At 47.5% G+C, this 18413-nt stretch overlaps 1 protein-coding gene across 1 annotated transcript; it reads right to left on the minus strand.

Moving 5' to 3' along the window:
• Nucleotides 1-4552: 4552 nt before the first annotated feature.
• Nucleotides 4553-16734, minus strand: LOC147683301 (homeobox protein not2-like). Its single transcript, XM_086942514.1, has 3 exons — nt 16446-16734; nt 13622-13806; nt 4553-4615 (listed from the first exon to the last, which is right to left on the minus strand). Exons 1-3 carry the CDS (start codon nt 16732-16734, stop codon nt 4553-4555), a joined length of 537 nt encoding a protein of 178 aa, XP_086798640.1.
• Nucleotides 16735-18413: the final 1679 nt, after the last annotated feature.

Here is an 18413-nt window from a genome sequence, read left to right on the forward strand (position 1 = left end):
TGAGAATTAGCCCTCTTCCGGGCATTCGAGACCACAAGAGAGTCCAGACTGAGGCAGCTGTCCCTTTATGTAGGTAGGGTCAGTAGGCGCTGGCTTATATTTCTTCTCGATCCGTGGGTTTATTACCCTGGCTCTGGTAGGCTCCTTAAAGATGTCCCCAGCATGCTTTAAGACACCCTTCAACATAGGGAGAGTCTTTACTGTTCTTTCTAAGACGGAAAAGGTGTCAAAGAGAAAGTCCTCTTCAATGGGGTCCGCATGTAGCTGGACGTCATGGTTCTTAGCTGCCCGTTCAATAAGGGCATGAAAAGCCGCAGAGTCCTCTGTAGGTGACGTTTTCACTGTGTAGAGTTGAGTGTCCGGGGCAGAGTGAGGATCACCAGGGTCAGCCCCAGTTGCCCATGGTTCGTTGGTATTATCAGTGTCATCATAGATAGGATAGCTGTACTCATCCTCATCATCACCATCACCAGCATCCACGTCGGAGTAAGTGGGCGACACATTATGACCTTGTGGGGAATGTGGTTCCACGAGAATAGGAGCAGAAGTGGAATCCATCTTTTTCTTCAGAGGAATCTTGTAGGACTCCATAGGATGTTCTGGGGCAATTTTCCTCTTAAGTAGGGAAAGCCTGCCAGTTTCGGCATCAATAAAGTGTTCCCAGTGTTCCTCCAATGAAGATTGTCGAGGCTTCTGTCTTGGAACCACCGTCGTCGACTTTGGCGTCGAGGGACCCGATGCGGGCACGGCCGTACCCGACTTAGGGGAGAAAGCCTTCGGCGCCACCTTCGGCGGCAACGTGAAATGGATCGGCGTCGACTCCTTATGAGGTTTCTCGACAGGCTTCGAGGGCGGAGCATCTTTCGGTCCGGTCATGGAGGCCTTCTCCTTGATGCGTTGTAGGGAGTCCGTAACCTTTTTGGTGAAAGCTGCAGACGGCGCACCTTGTCGCCGGGATCCGTCGAGGCACCACTGGGAGTGGACTCTTGGATTGTACCGCTCTTGGTTTTGCCTTGTTGGCGCGGAGTCCCGTGAACCTTAGGATCACCGACCCTTTTGTCGGCGTCGACCTTCTTCGGTGCCGATTTACTCGACTCGACCACCTTGACTTTAGTCTTCGGCGTGGTAGACTTCGTCTCGACGCCCTTGACATGTGTTTTCGGCTCGACAACCGTCTTGTGCTTCGTCGACGCCGACAGCTCTGAGTCTTTCGATCCGACCAATGCAGCTTGCACTTTCGGTTTCGATGAGGACATCGGTGCTTGTGCTTGCGTCGAGACCGCTTGAATTGCCTTCGGTTTCGATTTCTCATGCCGTGGCTCAATAATAATGTCCGTAGCCGAGCCCGAAGGCGGGGCCGTAGAACCCATCGTAAGGTCTTGGGTAAGGCCTACTGGCGATCCCTCGACCTGAGCCTGTTTAAGCCATTCGGCTCCAATGTCTGTTTGAGGTAGCTCTTCACTCGAGCTATCTTCCATGGCCCCAAAGGCCCCGTCGTCGTCTCCTACCTCGTCGACGACTACATCGGTCTCAAACATTTCTACATCCTCGTCGTAGTCAACCTCCGATGCGGGATTCGACAAGACCTCCTCGAGGTCCGGGTCTGCTTCTTCGTCATCCCCGACATTAAAGATATCCACAGGCGCCGGCGCATGTTGTTGGGCCTCCTGGCGCGCAGCGCGTCGAAGCTTAAGCGTCTTCTTGGATCTGAAATGTGAACAAGCCATACACTTGGCTTCATCATGATCCGGCGACAGACACTTGTTGCACACCGGGTGGACGTCGACGTGGGGATACTTCGAGTTGCACACGGGGCACCTCTTGAACGGACTCCGGTCCATGATAAACAGTCGATAGAGTCTGTCGCGTCGACTGGGCCTTCCGCGTCGAGAGCACGCTGGATGATAGATTCCGACTCGGAACCGAACAGGAATAAGTAGGCACCGAACGCAAGACAATACCGACGCTGAAGCTAAAGACCTTTTGGTCTTAAAGTTTTTTATCGATTCCGACAGAGAGACACATCCGAACCCAATGGCGGAAAAAAACAATCCGAGGATGGAGTCGATGCCCATTCGTACTGTAGTCCAGGGGAGGAGCCACCTATCTTGTGATACTTCGAAGACTCTCCCAGGACAACAATGTGCAATCATCCGGACCCAACACTAGGCGGCGATCTATGCACAGATATGAATTCAGCAGCCCACATGCCTTGAACTGTATCATAACAAATTGTAGTCATATTAAAATATGAAGTAGAGACAACAGTATGCTACAATGGTATTACTCATGCTCCATATCTTACATGTCAAATATGCAGCCTAAGGCACGTCTACTAAGGAATCATTCTTCCAAGATGTGATGGGTTCACATAGAAGAGAAAAGGAAAATACAATTCAAAATAATTTAGTGCCACATTACCTAAGGTGTTGAAAGGTGCAGGGGATACATGAAGCAAAAGAAATGCAAAGAGTGCATGACATCGTGGTCTGTCTAGCCGTTCTTCCTAGCAGCCGATGATTCTGTTCAAAAGGTATAGTCTCACCTATGTGCCTCTAGTAGTGTGTATCATTAAACAGTTATAGGACCAATGCAACGAAATCCGCAAGCGTAGTCATTGGGAAGAGCCCAAAGGGGTGCTTGTACAAGTCAATATTCAGAACATTGAAACTATCTTCAAAAACTGCAACAATAATGTAATACATAATAATAACATAAAATATAAAAAAACAGAAAGAAAAAAAAAGAGAGGCTGGTTGTCAATGTTGTGTTACCGCTAATGTAAAGCATCTGATGCTAGGTGTGGCTTATTTGGGAGTCAGGGGATATGTAGGTGACGTGGGGGGGGGGGGTCAGCGGGGAGGTGCAAGGGTCAAAAATGGCCTCAGCGTCGGCAGTAGGGTTTCAGCATGTTAGGAACCGAGTTATTGGAATTTAGTATGTGAATATGTCAACGCTGCTTCGCAAATGACTTTTCCCCAGGTGAAAGCCAGGCATAAAATAATTGCACTGGGCCACCTCTTGTGATAGTGTCTCGCTCACAGACTGGGTCAAAGAGAGTGCGTCTATGTAATTCCACATTGAAGGCACGCCCGGTGAAAGGCAATCAAGGTGTCATCCCAGGACTGTGCTATAGGGTATGTTCGTAATCCCGCTGTTTCTTTCCTATGTAGTGTCGTGCTTTCCGCTCTCGCCCAATTGTCAAAAGAGCTGCGCCAATGTGCCGCCTGGGGGGCTCGCTGTTTTTCCAGCGTTTAGTAATTAACCTTTTCGCCGTGATTAAACCATGGTCCCAGAATCTAGTGGGAACTCTTGTCTGCTTCGTCCTTTTGTAGAGGCCTAAGATGCATGTTTCCCATGTGTGTTGCAATTCCCCGCCTACACTTTCAGCTAAGGAGGCTGTCACTGCACGCCAATAAGCTTGCAGCGAGGGGCATGACCCAAGCATATGCAAAAGATCTGCAGCTACAAGTGCACATCTGGGGCACGCAGACGTGAGCCCGAAGTAGCGATTGATTTTGTCTGGAGACAAATAAGGACGGAGTATGATGTAGAACTGAATGAGTTTAAAGCGGGAGTTGCGCAGTATGTTCGTTGCGCCAGTCAGTACCACTGCCCACTCCTTGTCTGTCCACTCCCGTCCCCTGTCTTCCACCCACCTGTCCCGCAGGCGCTGGGAAAAAAATTGTGTGTGGGTATGGAGGGCCTGCGCAAGCCAGTGTACCACGTGGGACCCGTTCCCCATGACCTGCAAATATTGTATTAGCAGATGAGTTGGTAGTTCTTCAGAGCGGTCACCCCAGGCCTGTGTTAGTGTGCCTGTGAGTGTTGCATGTAGCAGAAACTGTCCTGCTGGGAGTCCCGTGTCAGTGGCTAGCATCCCAAAGGGGACCAACATCCCCTCTGCATATAAATCTCCTACAGTATCTACCCCAGCTTGCGCCCAGCTGCTCAACACCGTCTCTGTGACCACGCCGCACTCCCTGGGTGTCCCCAGCAGGGATAGGATCGGGTTCATGGAGCTAGTGAGTTTCAAGCTTCTCATATAGCACCTACGCGCTACTGCTAAGTACAACTGTGTTGGACAACGGGTTTTGGTCAGAGGATATTCCATACAACCACCCATGCCTTTTGATGCAAAACTATCTACCAATAATTTCACCAAAAGTTAACACCACTTTAAAGGAGGCACTAACAGGGGAAATGTTTTTATTTCTTCTTTCTTTTCCAACTTTGCCTACGTGATGCACTATGCAGCACACATACAAAGTGGGAAAAACTTTCAAACTTGTCTAGGCATGGTATTTGGTACAGGAAGGGTACCCTTCCTGTATACAACCTATGCTAGACTCATACACACACCCTAGCGCTATGTCGCTAAGATGTGTCCGTGGTGCTCAGCAGCTGAAATCAGTGCTGGCGCTAAGGAAAGGGGAGGAAAGAGCCATATAGCAGATATGGCACTCTCCTGCTCCCACCCTGTCACGGAACGTAGTGCAGCCTCTTTGGGTGTTGCACTGCATTGCATGTCATTTTTTTTTAATCTGACCTATCAGGTATATTCTCTTATGGAGCAGTTCATATGCTCCTTGGGGAGTGGCTGCCAGTAGAGAATCTGCAAGCGGAAAAAAGTCCAACACAGGAATCATACATCATTGTAATTCTGCTGCTGCATCAGGCATCTGGATTCTACATCTAGGAAGGAAACCTGGGTGGGCCATGGGGGAAGCTAGTAAGATTATCAAAATTATTTTAAGATTGCTGTTTAGACTCTGACAAAATCTTTCTAAAATATAAATGTCTAAGAAACTAAAGTAACAGATGTTTAGTAATGTTCAATCCAGTGGGTCGATCTGTGACCATGCCCAGGACCCATTTTCCTGTCTTTGACTTTAAACTACCTTCTAATGGGAGCTTGCATTCCCTGCCTTTGGTTGCAGTGGAGTATTGTGACATACCATACTAACAGTTTGGGTGATGGGTTTGATAGCATCAGATTTCCACCTAGTGAATTCAAATCTATCCACTTAGCAGATTATTCAGAAGGGTTTGTGGGACCCTGGTGAAAGACTATTTGTAGGATCTAATTCTTGGTTGTTGTAAGGATCCAAGCGTTGTTTCTGCAGGAGTGTCCTGGAACCGAAGACAGACCCACCCCCTCCCACCTACACCTATTGCGTCTATCAAACTCTAGACCACAATGGTGATATGGTGGGAAAGGAGGGAACAAAACAAGGAAAGGAAGAGGGAAGAGATTCCTTGGACTGGTTGAGTCTTCAAACAGGCGAGTAGGACACAGGTACTAAAAAAAAGAAGGATAGCGATCAATAGACAACAAGAGAAAAAAACACAACTGGCTATTCCTTCATAAGTTTACCTAGTCTTCTTGCAGGTTCTCAGAACACAGGTTACTAAAGTTTTCTCACAGGATCCCACAATAGATTGGACCAGAGACTACCAACACTCTAAGTAGCCTAATAATGAAAAGAAAAGAAAAGATATGTAAGTATGTGTGAACCGGCTCAATACCTACAGTGGCACACCAGCGCCTAATAGAGAATCACCCTATCTGGCTCATCGGCAGTAGGCGTAGGTCTTGAGGAATCCTAGAATCTATCAGTTTACCATGTGTGTTCTGAAAGATACAAGGTGTTGTAAGCTTACAGGTACATATAATCTGGTGGAAGTAATAATAAAGTAGCGCACTGCGCCGTTACCAGTCTTTCAGGAATTCACTGCCGTGACAGGTACCTGGTGCCAAGACTTCAATGGTATCCAAGGAGGGCAACAAAAAATAAGGGGTATATGACAATCATGTAGAGCGGACTTCAACAACCACAATGCCCCAGTAAAGTCGACGGAACTGCTCTGATGAAGTCCAGCCGACCGACGGAACAACAAGTCCGGCCGAAGAAACAGTCCGTTCAGCCTGCGGGACAGAGGAGAAGAAAGCCGGCTCAAAGTAAAAAAAAGAAAGGGAGGTTCTAAGATGCCGCAATGGGAGGAAGAGCGGCCACGCTACTCGGGCGTTTCACAGCTGCAAAGGTTGTGGCTCCGGGGAAGGCCATGAGCCGCCAGGGGAACTCTAGGAGACGCGGAACCGACAAAAGTTCAAGGGTCTCTCAGGAACTAAGGAAATCCGACGAGGAGAGAACAGAGGGTGACGCAGCGAGGCGGAAATGACGCGACGAAGAGTCGAGCACTAGAACGCGAAGCGCATCAAACAAGGCAAGTCAGGCTTTTAAGGCTGCCTGACCTCCTTGCACATGCGTTGTGCATGGTGGCCATATTTGATGTGGAACTGGCAATCGTGACAGTCGTCTCCCAAATGTTTTTGACCATCCATTTCAAATGTTTCCCTTTAATTGATACTGCTGTGTTACTTGTCAAAAGTTGAGAGTATGTAAATACATTTTTACACAGGGTTAGAAGTTAGCTCTGAGAGCTCTTGAAAACATGAATGACTAATGTAAGTTTTTAAAACACTGTGGACAAGAAATATTTATCAAAACAAAATATGTTTTGGAGGTATGGGGGATGAGTACTCCTTAAAGAATTTTATGGAAACCAGTGAAGAGTGCATTTTAATACATTCTGGGCCAGTATCTTTGCTTAAAATACAAATCGATTTAAACAAGCTTTTACATCTGACTTATTGTTTCTCTTTAATAATTATTAAAAAGAAATGTTAGGGTGTGAGGAAAAAGCACACAAAAGAATTTCTTTAGATTCTTTTAGAAATAGGGTGATTTTATATGAAGTTGGTATGTATGAAATTGGGATGAGTCGGGACTTGTTCAGCCACATGCTGGATGATATCATTGGAGTACTCCCTGACATGTGATTGACTCTTGACACAGTTCTATTCGCCTTTTAGACACTCCACATGTTATGTATCTTTACCATTACTCATCAGTTGGTATAGTAACATTTTTATTTTGCTTTCTGCACCTCTTGATGAGTCCTCAAGATGCACTCCTAGTGGACTGCTAGGTAGGACCCTAGCTTACAGTGCCAACCTGTAGATGGATGTTCTTTGCAGGGTCATCTAAAGAGTAGAGTTTTCATTTTGTGAACGAGTGCCCTGAGAGTGTGGTTTAAACTTCTCATAGCCACATGTAAACACACCCACACTTAAAGCGGTATACAAAGGTGAGTGTTATTTAAGTCATCTGTAGTGCTTTTTAGGAGAGACCTTGTCTTTGTTGGTGATTTGAATACCAGTGGCTTTGATGTTGATTATTCTTTATGGACACCAGATCCACAGTTTCATGGCAGCACAAGAGAAGTTGCCCCCTAAAGGGGATATGGTTGTGTCGGTCTTGGTACCAAAATAGAAACCTGACCAATAGAGGTGCTTTCACAGCACCAGTAGGCCACTTCGAGTCCATCCATGAGCAGAAGGTGGCTCAAGGCCATGGAGACATGTTTAGGCCAGGTTACTTAATTATGCTCCAGGCAGACAAATCATAACAATGGACAGACATATACCTAAAACAAGCCAAACCTATTTGTGTTGCCAATGCTTATTAGCAATATCAGATACATGAGCAACAGTTATAATTTTGAAAATAATTAGAATTGAAATGTTTCAATTCTGAAATCTGAAAATAAGAGACTGTGAATTAACCATTACTAAATTCTATCTAGTGGTCTTCTGAGTCTCTCAGTCACTCCTTTTCCCCCTCAATACCACATTCCTGTACAATCTGTCATTCTGGTAGGCAACCACACCCTTTTTCTTGCCATATCTTTCGGAAATAGTACAGATGAATATCTCACACATCTCTGCCTTTTTATGCTGCAATGCATGCACTTCCTTGTGTTACCTGTCATACATCATGCCTCCTTTCCTCTCTCTCTATTCACTTGTAAACACAGCGTTTTCTTTTCTTTTGGTACTGTCAATATTTCACAGTTTTGTACACCCCCTTTCTCATAAACATAGCAATTACAATTGGAACATACATGACCATTGCTCTGGGCACTCTGCAGAGATGCTAATGATTTCATAGACATGAAATATGAATACCCTTATGACCCACTGACATGAGGTGGCTTCAGCCTCAGCTCCAGAGCTCTCAATTGATTTCACCCAGACACCAAGAGGTGCCTCAAATGCCAGTATGCAATACGCATGATTTTTACATTCATTGCTGAGAAGTCGGTCAGTGTTTTAACTTGTTAAAGACATGAATATAGGGCCCTCTAGGGGCACATTTCAAAGTAGTTTTTTAATTATTGTTGGGTCTGAACTATCGCAGGACCTATCCAATGTAAAGCCCTGACTATACCCTGCAATGAGTATAAATAAAGAGAGAGCGAGGAACTATGGGGGTACGTCCTTTTCCCCAGAATTATCTACAAAACAACAATAGGGATGAACCTTGCAGGGGGAATCCAGACTCACTGCCCCAAAGGACCAGGGAGTCAGCGAAAAAACATTATGTTTGTAAAAGAACCCCCACCCACCAACCTAGTTGACGGCATGATTCATCATCGGGTTCCCACCTGGGGTGCCGAATGCATCCCAGGTGTGCTTCGACGCCTGATTACAGGGGAGCCAGTGTTTTTGTTGTGAAGTTGATGTGAAGGTATTAAAAATTGCCTCGAGGATCCTCCTTCAAACTAGAAGTGCTTTATTGATGAGGTCCTAGGACAAGGTTAAAGAGAAGAAATTGGATATTATTAAGACTAACTTGGTCTAAAATATCTTAGTGGTGGTCTACATGTTTCAGCCTGTCTATAGAAGTTTAATAGGCTTTCTTCAGTACCAAAGGGTGATATGAGGTTGGCTCAAAGGCCTCACGAAGTATCAGTACACAGACATGCTAAGGTGTACTGTGAGTGGAGGGGTAATCCCGTACTTAGATTCCACAGACAAGCTATATATGTAAGACAAAGCAAAGCATCATAATATCACTGTGCAATGTAAATGTGCCTTAGGTAGATGCTTATACGCTGACTGGTCAATAAGCCCAATAACACAAGCAACTCTATCTCAGCATCACCGTGACTCCTGGCAAACATTAGTGCAGAACGTGGTCAAAGTACCATTCAAGTGGATTCCCTATGGCAAGCTCAAAGGACAATAACCTTGAAATGCAATCATTAGTTTGTTACTCCAAATTATGGTGGCAGTTGCAGTGCATACTTGCTAAACAACAAGGTGAGCAGCGTAAACGGGTAGGACAACGTTGTGAGCCTCGGATTTTGGGCAAACAGTGGATCAGCATACCTTCGGAGGTTGAGGGGTAACCTCACTTAGGGGCTCTATTAGAATAGCAGGCGGATTGCCACCACCCGTATAGCGGTGGCGATCCGCCCCCATTCCTCCCCGCCCGCCTGCCATTTCATCCCCGCCGTATTACGATGGCGGGGGGGACCCCGACGGACGGAAAGACCGTCCGACGGTTTTCTGCCCATCGACAAGTCGACCGGGTGGAAGAGGGGTATAATATGGTGGCAGCATCAGCAAGACACCACCATCCATAATATAATGCAGGCGGGGATGGGCCTTTCCATGGCGGCCATACGGTGTCTGCATGTGAGGGCCCGTTGCAGGTCCCCAAGGTGTTGGGGGGTGGGGGATGCACATTGAGGGTACCTATGGTACCCCTCTGCATTAGTATGCACAAAGTGGTAGGCACCGTGTGGTGCCTGCCACGTTCATGCAAATGCACAACATTCCTTTTTTGCATTGCAGTGGGTGCTGCTGAAAGCACCGCTCACCACAATGTAAAAAATGCTAAATGCCCCCGCCAGTGTGGCGGGCGCATCCTAATCTGCTTCACTGGACCGCCACACATATGGCGGGTGGTCTCTTTTGCCGTTACGGTGACAGGCGGAATTTGTCCGCTCGCCATCGTAATAGACCCCTAGGTGTCCCAACCCTATGATTATTTTCGTATTGGTCCAGAAAGAACCGCATGATGGCAGCGAGATTGGTCATTAATCACATAGTGGAAAGTTAAAAAAGATCTTACTTTAGTGTAACTATTTTTTAGCAGCATGGATCCCGGCAGGGGGCGGGACCTGTAGTCACACACTAAGGAAACCAATATAAGGTAGGGTGGACAATGTCCATTGTAAAATCACCCACTGTTATTGCATAGGAAAGCGTTATTTTGAATAAACCCCCTGAATTAGCCAATAAAACCAGCTTCATCAAGGTGAGCCGCTTACATGGGTACCTAGTACCGTCCTGTGGCTTCGGATCCCAGGAATACTCGCACATTGAGTTGTTCCGATTGAATGCAAAACCCCGGTAGGAGCTGGTCCTTTACATGACAGCATCCGTAGTTACATCAGACGTTGTTATCCATATGATTAGTTCTAAAGGCGTATGCTCTTACAAAGATGGAAGCAGGGCTAAGAAAGACTGTACCGTGTAACCACAGGAATCGGTACATGTTATGCCTTAGTTTCAACACCATATCCTGTCTATTCATAGAAAAGGGTATGTACAGATATATTAAACATTGATATTTGGCCAGAGGAAATGGGCGAATATTAAAATAAGCTGAAAATATATGGCCCAAAAAAAAACCTTGCCAAGATCGCCACAGAAGTCTGTGCCCACAAGACAGTGGGGCTAATTTGTTTATGATCCAAATTGCCAGGCTAGTCAGAAAAGGCACCAGGGTACTAAGCCATATTAAATATGGCGGAAGCTGCATGTCAAAAACACTAGAGATGCAGTGCCCTACGAGGTCAGGTTCTGATGTTTGTAAAAGATACTATTAAAAGTGGTAGAGTTGATATGTAATCAAGAAAAGATTACATGATTTGACCAGGATCACAGGATGTTAAGCTGGCACCGAGACCTAGTTCTGCAATTTGGCAGCTCTTTCTGTTATTTCACATCTTTATTATAGTCAGTTGCAATATGTACAAAAAACATTGACAATGACAATACATTTTGCATGGGCAAAATATTTAGGTTTTGCCAATGATTGTTCTTCATTATCACATACAATACAATATTGAAATAATACCGTCAGGATGTGCGCTGTACGAAGACTTCTCCAACATTTAATTTGACTAAAATGTTGTCCATGTAGAATAGCATCCCAGGCCATCCAAGTGGTGCACATAACTGACTTGCCTCTTAGTTTACTATTAAAATAGTCAGGGTGGGTAGAAGCATGAAAGTTTCAAAAGTCATTCGTCGAAACTGTTCCTAAAAATACTAGCACTGATTTAGTTTGGTGCAGTACTACTACTATGATGAAATAGTTCTGCATGTGAATAACATACATTTTTGAGATTTCTAGGACAACTTTTCATATATTTTTTACACGTTTGTTCCAGAATGGCTTTAAAGATGAAGGTGGCCCAAACGTTAACAGTGTAGGACTCCCTAGTGACTTGCTTTCTTTCACATCAATTAACTTGTAAATAAATGCTTGCCCGAATTGAACAGGGGCCACATTAAAAGGGCAGGAGTGCGCTTGCAGCCCCCAGTCTTTACATCTGAAGGGAAGTTATAATACAAATTATACAGCAGCGCTGGCTACAATGCAGCACACCTGCAAGTAAAAAAAACTATAACGCAGTCAATGCTAGGTATGTCATAAACCTTTTTTTCAAATACTTTCAGCCTTTTGCAACACGGCTAACAACTATTGGCAAAGCCAAACGACTCCCCTTGGGCCAGACCAATGCTTGTTTAGAAATAGCGGATGCTTTTTGCAAGTAGGAGGTTGATTAATTTTCAGAAGCGCATCCCACCTCAATAAGACCCAAAAAGAAGATAGTGATGATTTTGAAATGCTCAAGGAAAAAATAATGATTAGAAGCCAAAATATGAATTAAAGGGGTTTTCCTTAATAAAACAAAATAAGCATTACACTTTCTGTGCTTGTGAAGGTGAAGTCACTCTGCTGTTCTGCTTAATATATGCATTGGCATAGGGTGCTTAGCTCTAATTAACTAGTGAGGTTGCCTTGGCTATAGTGCAAACCTGACCAAAGGGCATTACATTGAAGCGCTGATTTTCTTTTCTAAAGCAGAGTGAGATTAAGTGATTTCCCCCGATTTTATCTAATGTATAACTTCCAAAATCGGCTGCTCTAGCCTGCATCTGAATAACGCTGATCTGCATTTGCTGCACTTGAAAAACATACTTTTTTCAAGTTCAAACTGAGCACAGCAGAGTCTCAAACACGCTTTGTTAGATCTTTAGCCTTTAGCCTTTCAGGCAAGTCGCACCTGCTGCTGTTTGCTCCTGTCTTTCTGCTCTGTCTGCTCACTTCACCAAGGTGTGGGCATTGGGATGCAGGATAACCCCTTCCCCCTGTCACGAACTGTCACGGCCTGGATCTGTCATCACCAAGGTTGGCTACTTGGAGCCTTGGTATGCAGATATCTGCATTTGCACATCTTTGGCTGGCCACAGAAACGTCTGACCCGCTTTTATTTTGCTTTGCACAGGGACACTGGCCAGTGCCTCAGGGATTCTTTTTAAAATAATTGGAAGAACCACGTAGTTTTAAACTAAATGTTAGCACAAATCAAATAACAGAATATATTTAGAGGTAGAGGTCAGTCATTTGCACTGCATGATAAATAAGCTGCCAATAAGGGCCTGTCATTTTTAAACCTTTCATGGTCTGTTAAGTTACAGTTGCCCGATATGTGGTTTATTTTTTCTATTGGTCTTTTACTTGAACTATGGTTTTGTTTTAAAAGTGTTTTGAGAATAAATGAAGTTGTAAAAATAAACACAGACAGGAAACACATCTTTTTCTGTCTGTATTAATCTGCAGAAAAAACGCAAAAGCGGAAAACTGGGAGCCTTAAAATGCTTTTATTAATGTTTACAAAACAACTAATATTTTTCAGAAACAAAAAAATCTAAATTCAGCAGCTTAATGTAAATAAGTTTTACTGTGATAATTCGAAAAAAGGTGAATATGCATTAAAATAGGTTTTAACATTGGTTTATGCATTTTTTCCTTTGAAATATGTGTGTTTTCTGCTGCTAGCAGGTGTTTCTAGTGAGCAAAGTGTGTTTAAATGCAAAGTGTGTTTAAGACTGCAGTACCGCCTCCTGTCCACAGGGGCAGACCTGAGCAGAAATATACACACACTTTAGAAAACACAGGTCCCCACAAGGCAATTTTTTTAAAAGTTGTAAAATTTTACACAGATGTTTCTGAAGTCATTTTTTATCATTTAGAAGACACTTCCTTGTGGGGACCTGGGTTCAGGTCCCCACAGTGCACTCAAGTCCCCACAGCGTGAGTGTGTTATCACACCCAAGTCCCCACAAGGATAGTAACACAAACCCACACACACACACACACACCCCCAGGAGCAGTCACACACACACACACTCTGGAGCAGTCACATGCACGCATACACTGGAGCAGTCACACACGCACACACTCGGGATCCCTCATTAACAGCTGGATGCGAGTATATACATTATATTCATGTATGCATGTGTCAGTGGGTTCACGGGTGGTGTTGACTGGTGTTTGTATGTTTCAATGAATGCACTTGTGTCAGTGGGTCCACGGGCGGGGCTGTCAGTTGTGTGTGTGTTTGCATGTGTGTCGGTGAGTTTATGGGCGGGGTAGACAGGTGTGTGTGTGTGCGTGCCCGGGCCACTCACCTGCGCCTCGCTCAGCCGCAGGGATGCCGCCAGCAGGAACCTCTCGCTGCCCACCATGTACTGCTGGCGGGAGAACTCCTGCTCCAGGCGGGAGAGCTGCTCGGGGCTAAAGATGGTGCGGATCCGCTTGCACTTGCCGGCCCTGAAGCTCAGGGCCGGGTAGCAGTACTGGGGCACGGGGTGTCCTGTGGGAAAGAGAGAGGCTGGTGAGAGACAGAAGAGAGCACGCATGACTGGCAGCAGGGGCGCGCTCGGCATCACACACCAGATCACCACAAACTATCACCACGTACAGGCGGCCGGAGTAAGGTCAAGAAAGCCATATGTAAAGAGCAGGCATGCAGAGATCAGAACACTGCGTACGGACACACCTAAGGACAGACACGTTTACCCCGTACACACAAATAGCATTATAGGAGCTATAACGTGCACACGCAGCGCTACAAAATAGGGAAATACTATTAAACGAGGAGGCACTGCAGAGGGGGCAGCAGGCGTGGTGGGGGTTAAGCACACCGGCACGAGGCTGAGGACAGCGGTCAGAGGTGAAAGGGCACCCAGGGTTGAGGAAGGGCACGGGTGCGAGGTCCAAGAGTGAAGGGTGAAGAGAGAGCGGGTAGGCCACGTTAGTGAGACAGAGGACAGGCAGGGTGGACACGTTAGTGAGACAGAGGACAGGCAGGGTGGACACGTTAGTGAGACAGAGGACAGGCAGGGTGGACACGTTCGTGAGACAGCAGGACAGGCAGGGTGGACATGTTAGTGAGACAGAAGGACAGGCAGGGTGGACACGTTAGTGAGACAGCAGGACAGTGGGGTGGACACGTTAGTGAGGAAGCAGGACAGGCAGGGTGGACATTGGGGTGGACACGTTAGTGAGACAATAGGACAGGCAGGGTGGACACGTTCGGGGGACAGCAGGACAGGCAAGGTGGACACGTTAGTGAGACAGAAGGACAGGCAGGGTGGACAAGTTAGTGACATAGCAGGATAGGCAGGGTGGACACGTTAGTGAGACAGCAGGACAGGCAGGGTGGACAGTGGGGTGGACAAGTTCATGAGACAGCAGGACAGGCAGGGTGGACACGTTAGTGAGACAGCAGGACAGTGGGGTGAGACAGGACAGGCAGGGTGGACAGTGGGGTGGACACGTTGAGATAGCAGGATAGGCAGGGTGGAAACGTTCGTGAGACAGCAGGAAAGGCAGGGTGGACACGTTAGTGAGACAGGACAGGCAGGGTGGACAGTGGGGTGGACACGTTGAGATAGCAGGTTAGGCAGGGTGGACACGTTCGTGAGACAGCAGGACAGGCAGGGTGGACACGTTGGTGAGACAGGACAGGCAGGGTGGACACGTTGGTGAGACAGGACAGGCAGGGTGGACAGTGGGGTGGACACGTTCGTGAGACAGCAGGACAGGCAGGGTGGACACGTTAGTGATACAGAAGGACAGGCAGGGTGGAGTGAAAGATGACAAGCGAGGGCACCAGAGCGAAGTCGGGCCGGGGCCTCACCTGTGCTGTAGTGTCCTGTGGGAAAGAGAGAGGCTGGTGAGAGACAGAAGAGAGCACGCATGACTGGCAGCAGGGGCGCGCTCGGCATCACACACCAGATCACCACAAACTATCACCACGTACAGGCGGCCGGAGTAAGGTCAAGAAAGCCATATGTAAAGAGCAGGCATGCAGAGATCAGAACACTGCGGACGGCAACACCTAAGGACAGACACGTTTACCCCGTACACACAAATAGTATTATAGGAGCTATAACGTGCACACGCAGCGCTACAAAATAGGGAATTACCATTAAACGAGGAGGCACTGCAGAGGGGGCAGCAGGCGTGGTGGGGGTTAAGCACACCGGCACGAGGCTGAGGACAGCGGTCAGAGGTGAAAGGGCACCCAGGGTTGAGGAAGGGCACGGGTGCGAGGTCCAAGAGTGAAGGGTGAAGAGAGAGCGGGTAGGCCACATTAGTGAGACAGAGGACAGGCAGGGTGGACACGTTAGTGAGACAGAGGACAGGCAGGGTGGACACATTCGTGAGACAGCAGGACAGGCAGGGTGGACACGTTAGTGAGACAGAAGGACAGGCAGGGTGGACACTTTAGTGAGACAGCAGGACAGTGGGGTGGACCCGTTAGTGAGAAAGCAGGACAGGCAGGGTGGACATTGGGCTGGACACGTTAGTGAGACAACAGGATAGGAAGAGTGGATACGTTCGGGGGACAGCAGGACAGGCAAGGTGGACACGTTAGTGATACAGAAGGACAGGCAGGGTGGACAAGTTATTGACATAGCAGGATAGGCAGGGTGGGCACGTTAGTGAGACAGCAGGACAGGCAGGGTGGACAGTGGGGTGGACAAGTTCGTGAGACAGCAGGACAGGCAGGGTGGACATGTTAGTGAGACAGCAGGACAGTGGGGTGAGACAGGACAGGCAGGGTGGACAGTGGGGTGGACACGTTGAGATAGCAGGATAGGCAGGGTGGAAACGTTCATGAGACAGCAGGAAAGGCAGGGTGGACACGTTAGTGAAACAGGACAGGCAGGGTGGACAGTGGGGTGGACACGTTGAGATAGCAGGTTAGGCAGGGTGGACACGTTCGTGAGACAGCAGGACAGGCAAGGTGGACATGTTGGTGAGACAGGACAGGCAGGGTGGACACGTTGGTGAGACAGGACAGGCAGGGTGGACAGTGGGGTGGACACGTTCGTGAGATAGCAGGACAGGCAGGGTGGACACGTTAGTGATACAGAAGGACAGGCAGGGTGGAGTGAAAGATGACACGCGAGAGCACCAGAGCGAAGTCGGGCCAGGCCTCACCTGTGCTGTAGAGCGCTCCGGGAGGGTAGCAGAGCGGGTAGAGCGGCTGCGGCTGCAGGACGGGGACTCTGGGGAGCCAGCTCTCCTCCCAGCCCCAGCGGGCAGGACTGGCCCTGGCTGGCGGCGCAGGCGGGTCCGCTCTGCCCAGCAGGGCCTCGATGGTGAAGGATTTCACAGGCTGGGGGGCTTTGGCCTGCAGTTGATGGGTCCAGGGTGGCATCGGCTGCGAGAAGGCTTTGGTCGGAGGCTGCAGGGCCCAGGGCGGCAGCTGCTGAGCCATCATCATCATCCTCGGGGTGTCCAGGCTGAAGGGAGTGCTGAAGGGAGTGCGTGAGTGTGTGCACTTCTGTGGTGCACGGCAGATCTGAAGAGGCAGAGGACTCAGCTCGACCTTTTATGCAGGACCCGCCACCCTCTACAAATAGCCCCCAGCAGCCCGACCAACCAGCAGCCGCCCCAACTAGAAAGAGGCAATTAACGAAAGGCCGGAGCCCCGCTGGGGTGCCATTGGCCCCACTCAGGCCATGCTGGGCGCGCTGCCACCGAGGACCACCAGAGGGCGCGCTGAGCACCACTGAGCGGGCCTGGGACTAAACTTTACACCCTTCACACCTCCGTCCCTGTCCTGATTAACACCCCGTCCCCACCCAAAACAGAGCAGCACTGAAACCAACGCACAACAACACCACTCAGATCGCAACTCAAGGGCTGACACAACATCTAAAACTATCACAACAGGCACGAGTCATGGCGCTGGGGCAATATCACAACTCACCGCGGACCCGCGTTTGAGCACTGAGGAAAAAACACAACTTCACGACCACCCCATAAAAACAGACAAGTCACCACAGACCCTAGTCCTGACCTTTGTACTCGACTACAATCACTCTAGTCCACATCCTTGGCACTGGGACACAACGTAGTTAAATCCTGGCCTTAGTACTAAGTAAGCCCACAACTCACCACGAACTCCAGGCCTGGCACTCATGAACAACCACAACACGCTCCGCGGTGAACCCCACAATGCTGGAGGGAGGCACACGGACAGCGGGAGGGGGGCGGGAACGGGGAGAAGCACACGGACAGCGGGAGGGGGGCGGGAACGGGGAGAAGCACACGGACAGTGGGGGGGGGCGGGAACGGACAGCGGGGGGGTGGTCGGGAAGGCTTCCTCCGTTGGAGGGGGGTGCGGGAACACACGGAAAGCACTCACCTGGACTTCCTCCGGTGGCAGAATGACGAAAAGCAACCTCGACAAAAACAAAAATAAACCCCGCCCACGGCCGCGATGACGACATCGCAGAGGCGGAGAGCGAAAAAATCTCGGGAACACCCACGAATCCGCTCCGGCCATGACGGACAGATCTCTGTTCCAATGGCTAGCCTCCATTTATGGAGCTAGCCAATGGAACAGAGGGCGGGACTAAGCCCTACACTGTAGGGACATAAGATTTCTCCTGAGCGGAGCTAGGAGCTCCGACGCCAGGCGAAACCTAAAAAGCACATAGGAAAAAATGTTGAATGAGTGAAGTAATTCAGCTATTTTAACTTTAATATAAATTATATACATATCATTTTTGGTAGTGTTAAAAAGTTATATTGTAGTAAAGTTCAATAATGTATACATTTAAAATGTAATAATTAACTTATTTGAAGAACATAATTGAACTAGATTTGTATTGTTTTATAAAAGAAAATGTAAAATTAAATTAATTAAACAAATAACTTTAATGACATTTAGTAAATATCAATTACATATTAATATGTTAGTGTGGACTGCATTTTTTATATTTCATTTAAAAGTAATATTTCTAAAATAAAATGATACATTGGAATTATTTAAATATTTTAATAAAGAATGTATTTGATGAGTAAATGTGCTGTAGCAATTTATTTTATTGTCACTAGGTTATCAATCAATATTTTAAATTAATTTACAAATGTATTTTACATGGAAATATTTTTATA

Source organism: Lissotriton vulgaris, chromosome 11 (assembly GCF_964263255.1).
Source record: "Lissotriton vulgaris chromosome 11, aLisVul1.2, whole genome shotgun sequence".
NCBI lineage: Eukaryota > Metazoa > Chordata > Amphibia > Caudata > Salamandridae > Lissotriton > Lissotriton vulgaris.

Excerpts from the sequence above, each read along its gene's own strand:
- LOC147683301 (XM_086942514.1), bottom strand. The coding sequence starts at position 16,734 with ATGATGATGATGGCTCAGCAGCTGCCGCCCTGGGCCCTGCAGCCTCCG. Across the intron at positions 13,807-16,445 it reads CGGAGCGCTCTACAGCACAG|GACACCCCGTGCCCCAGTAC; the intron begins GTGAGGCCTGGC and ends TCTTTCCCACAG. Across the intron at positions 4,616-13,621 it reads TGCGGCTGAGCGAGGCGCAG|ATTCTCTACTGGCAGCCACT; the intron begins GTGAGTGGCCCG and ends TTCCGCTTGCAG.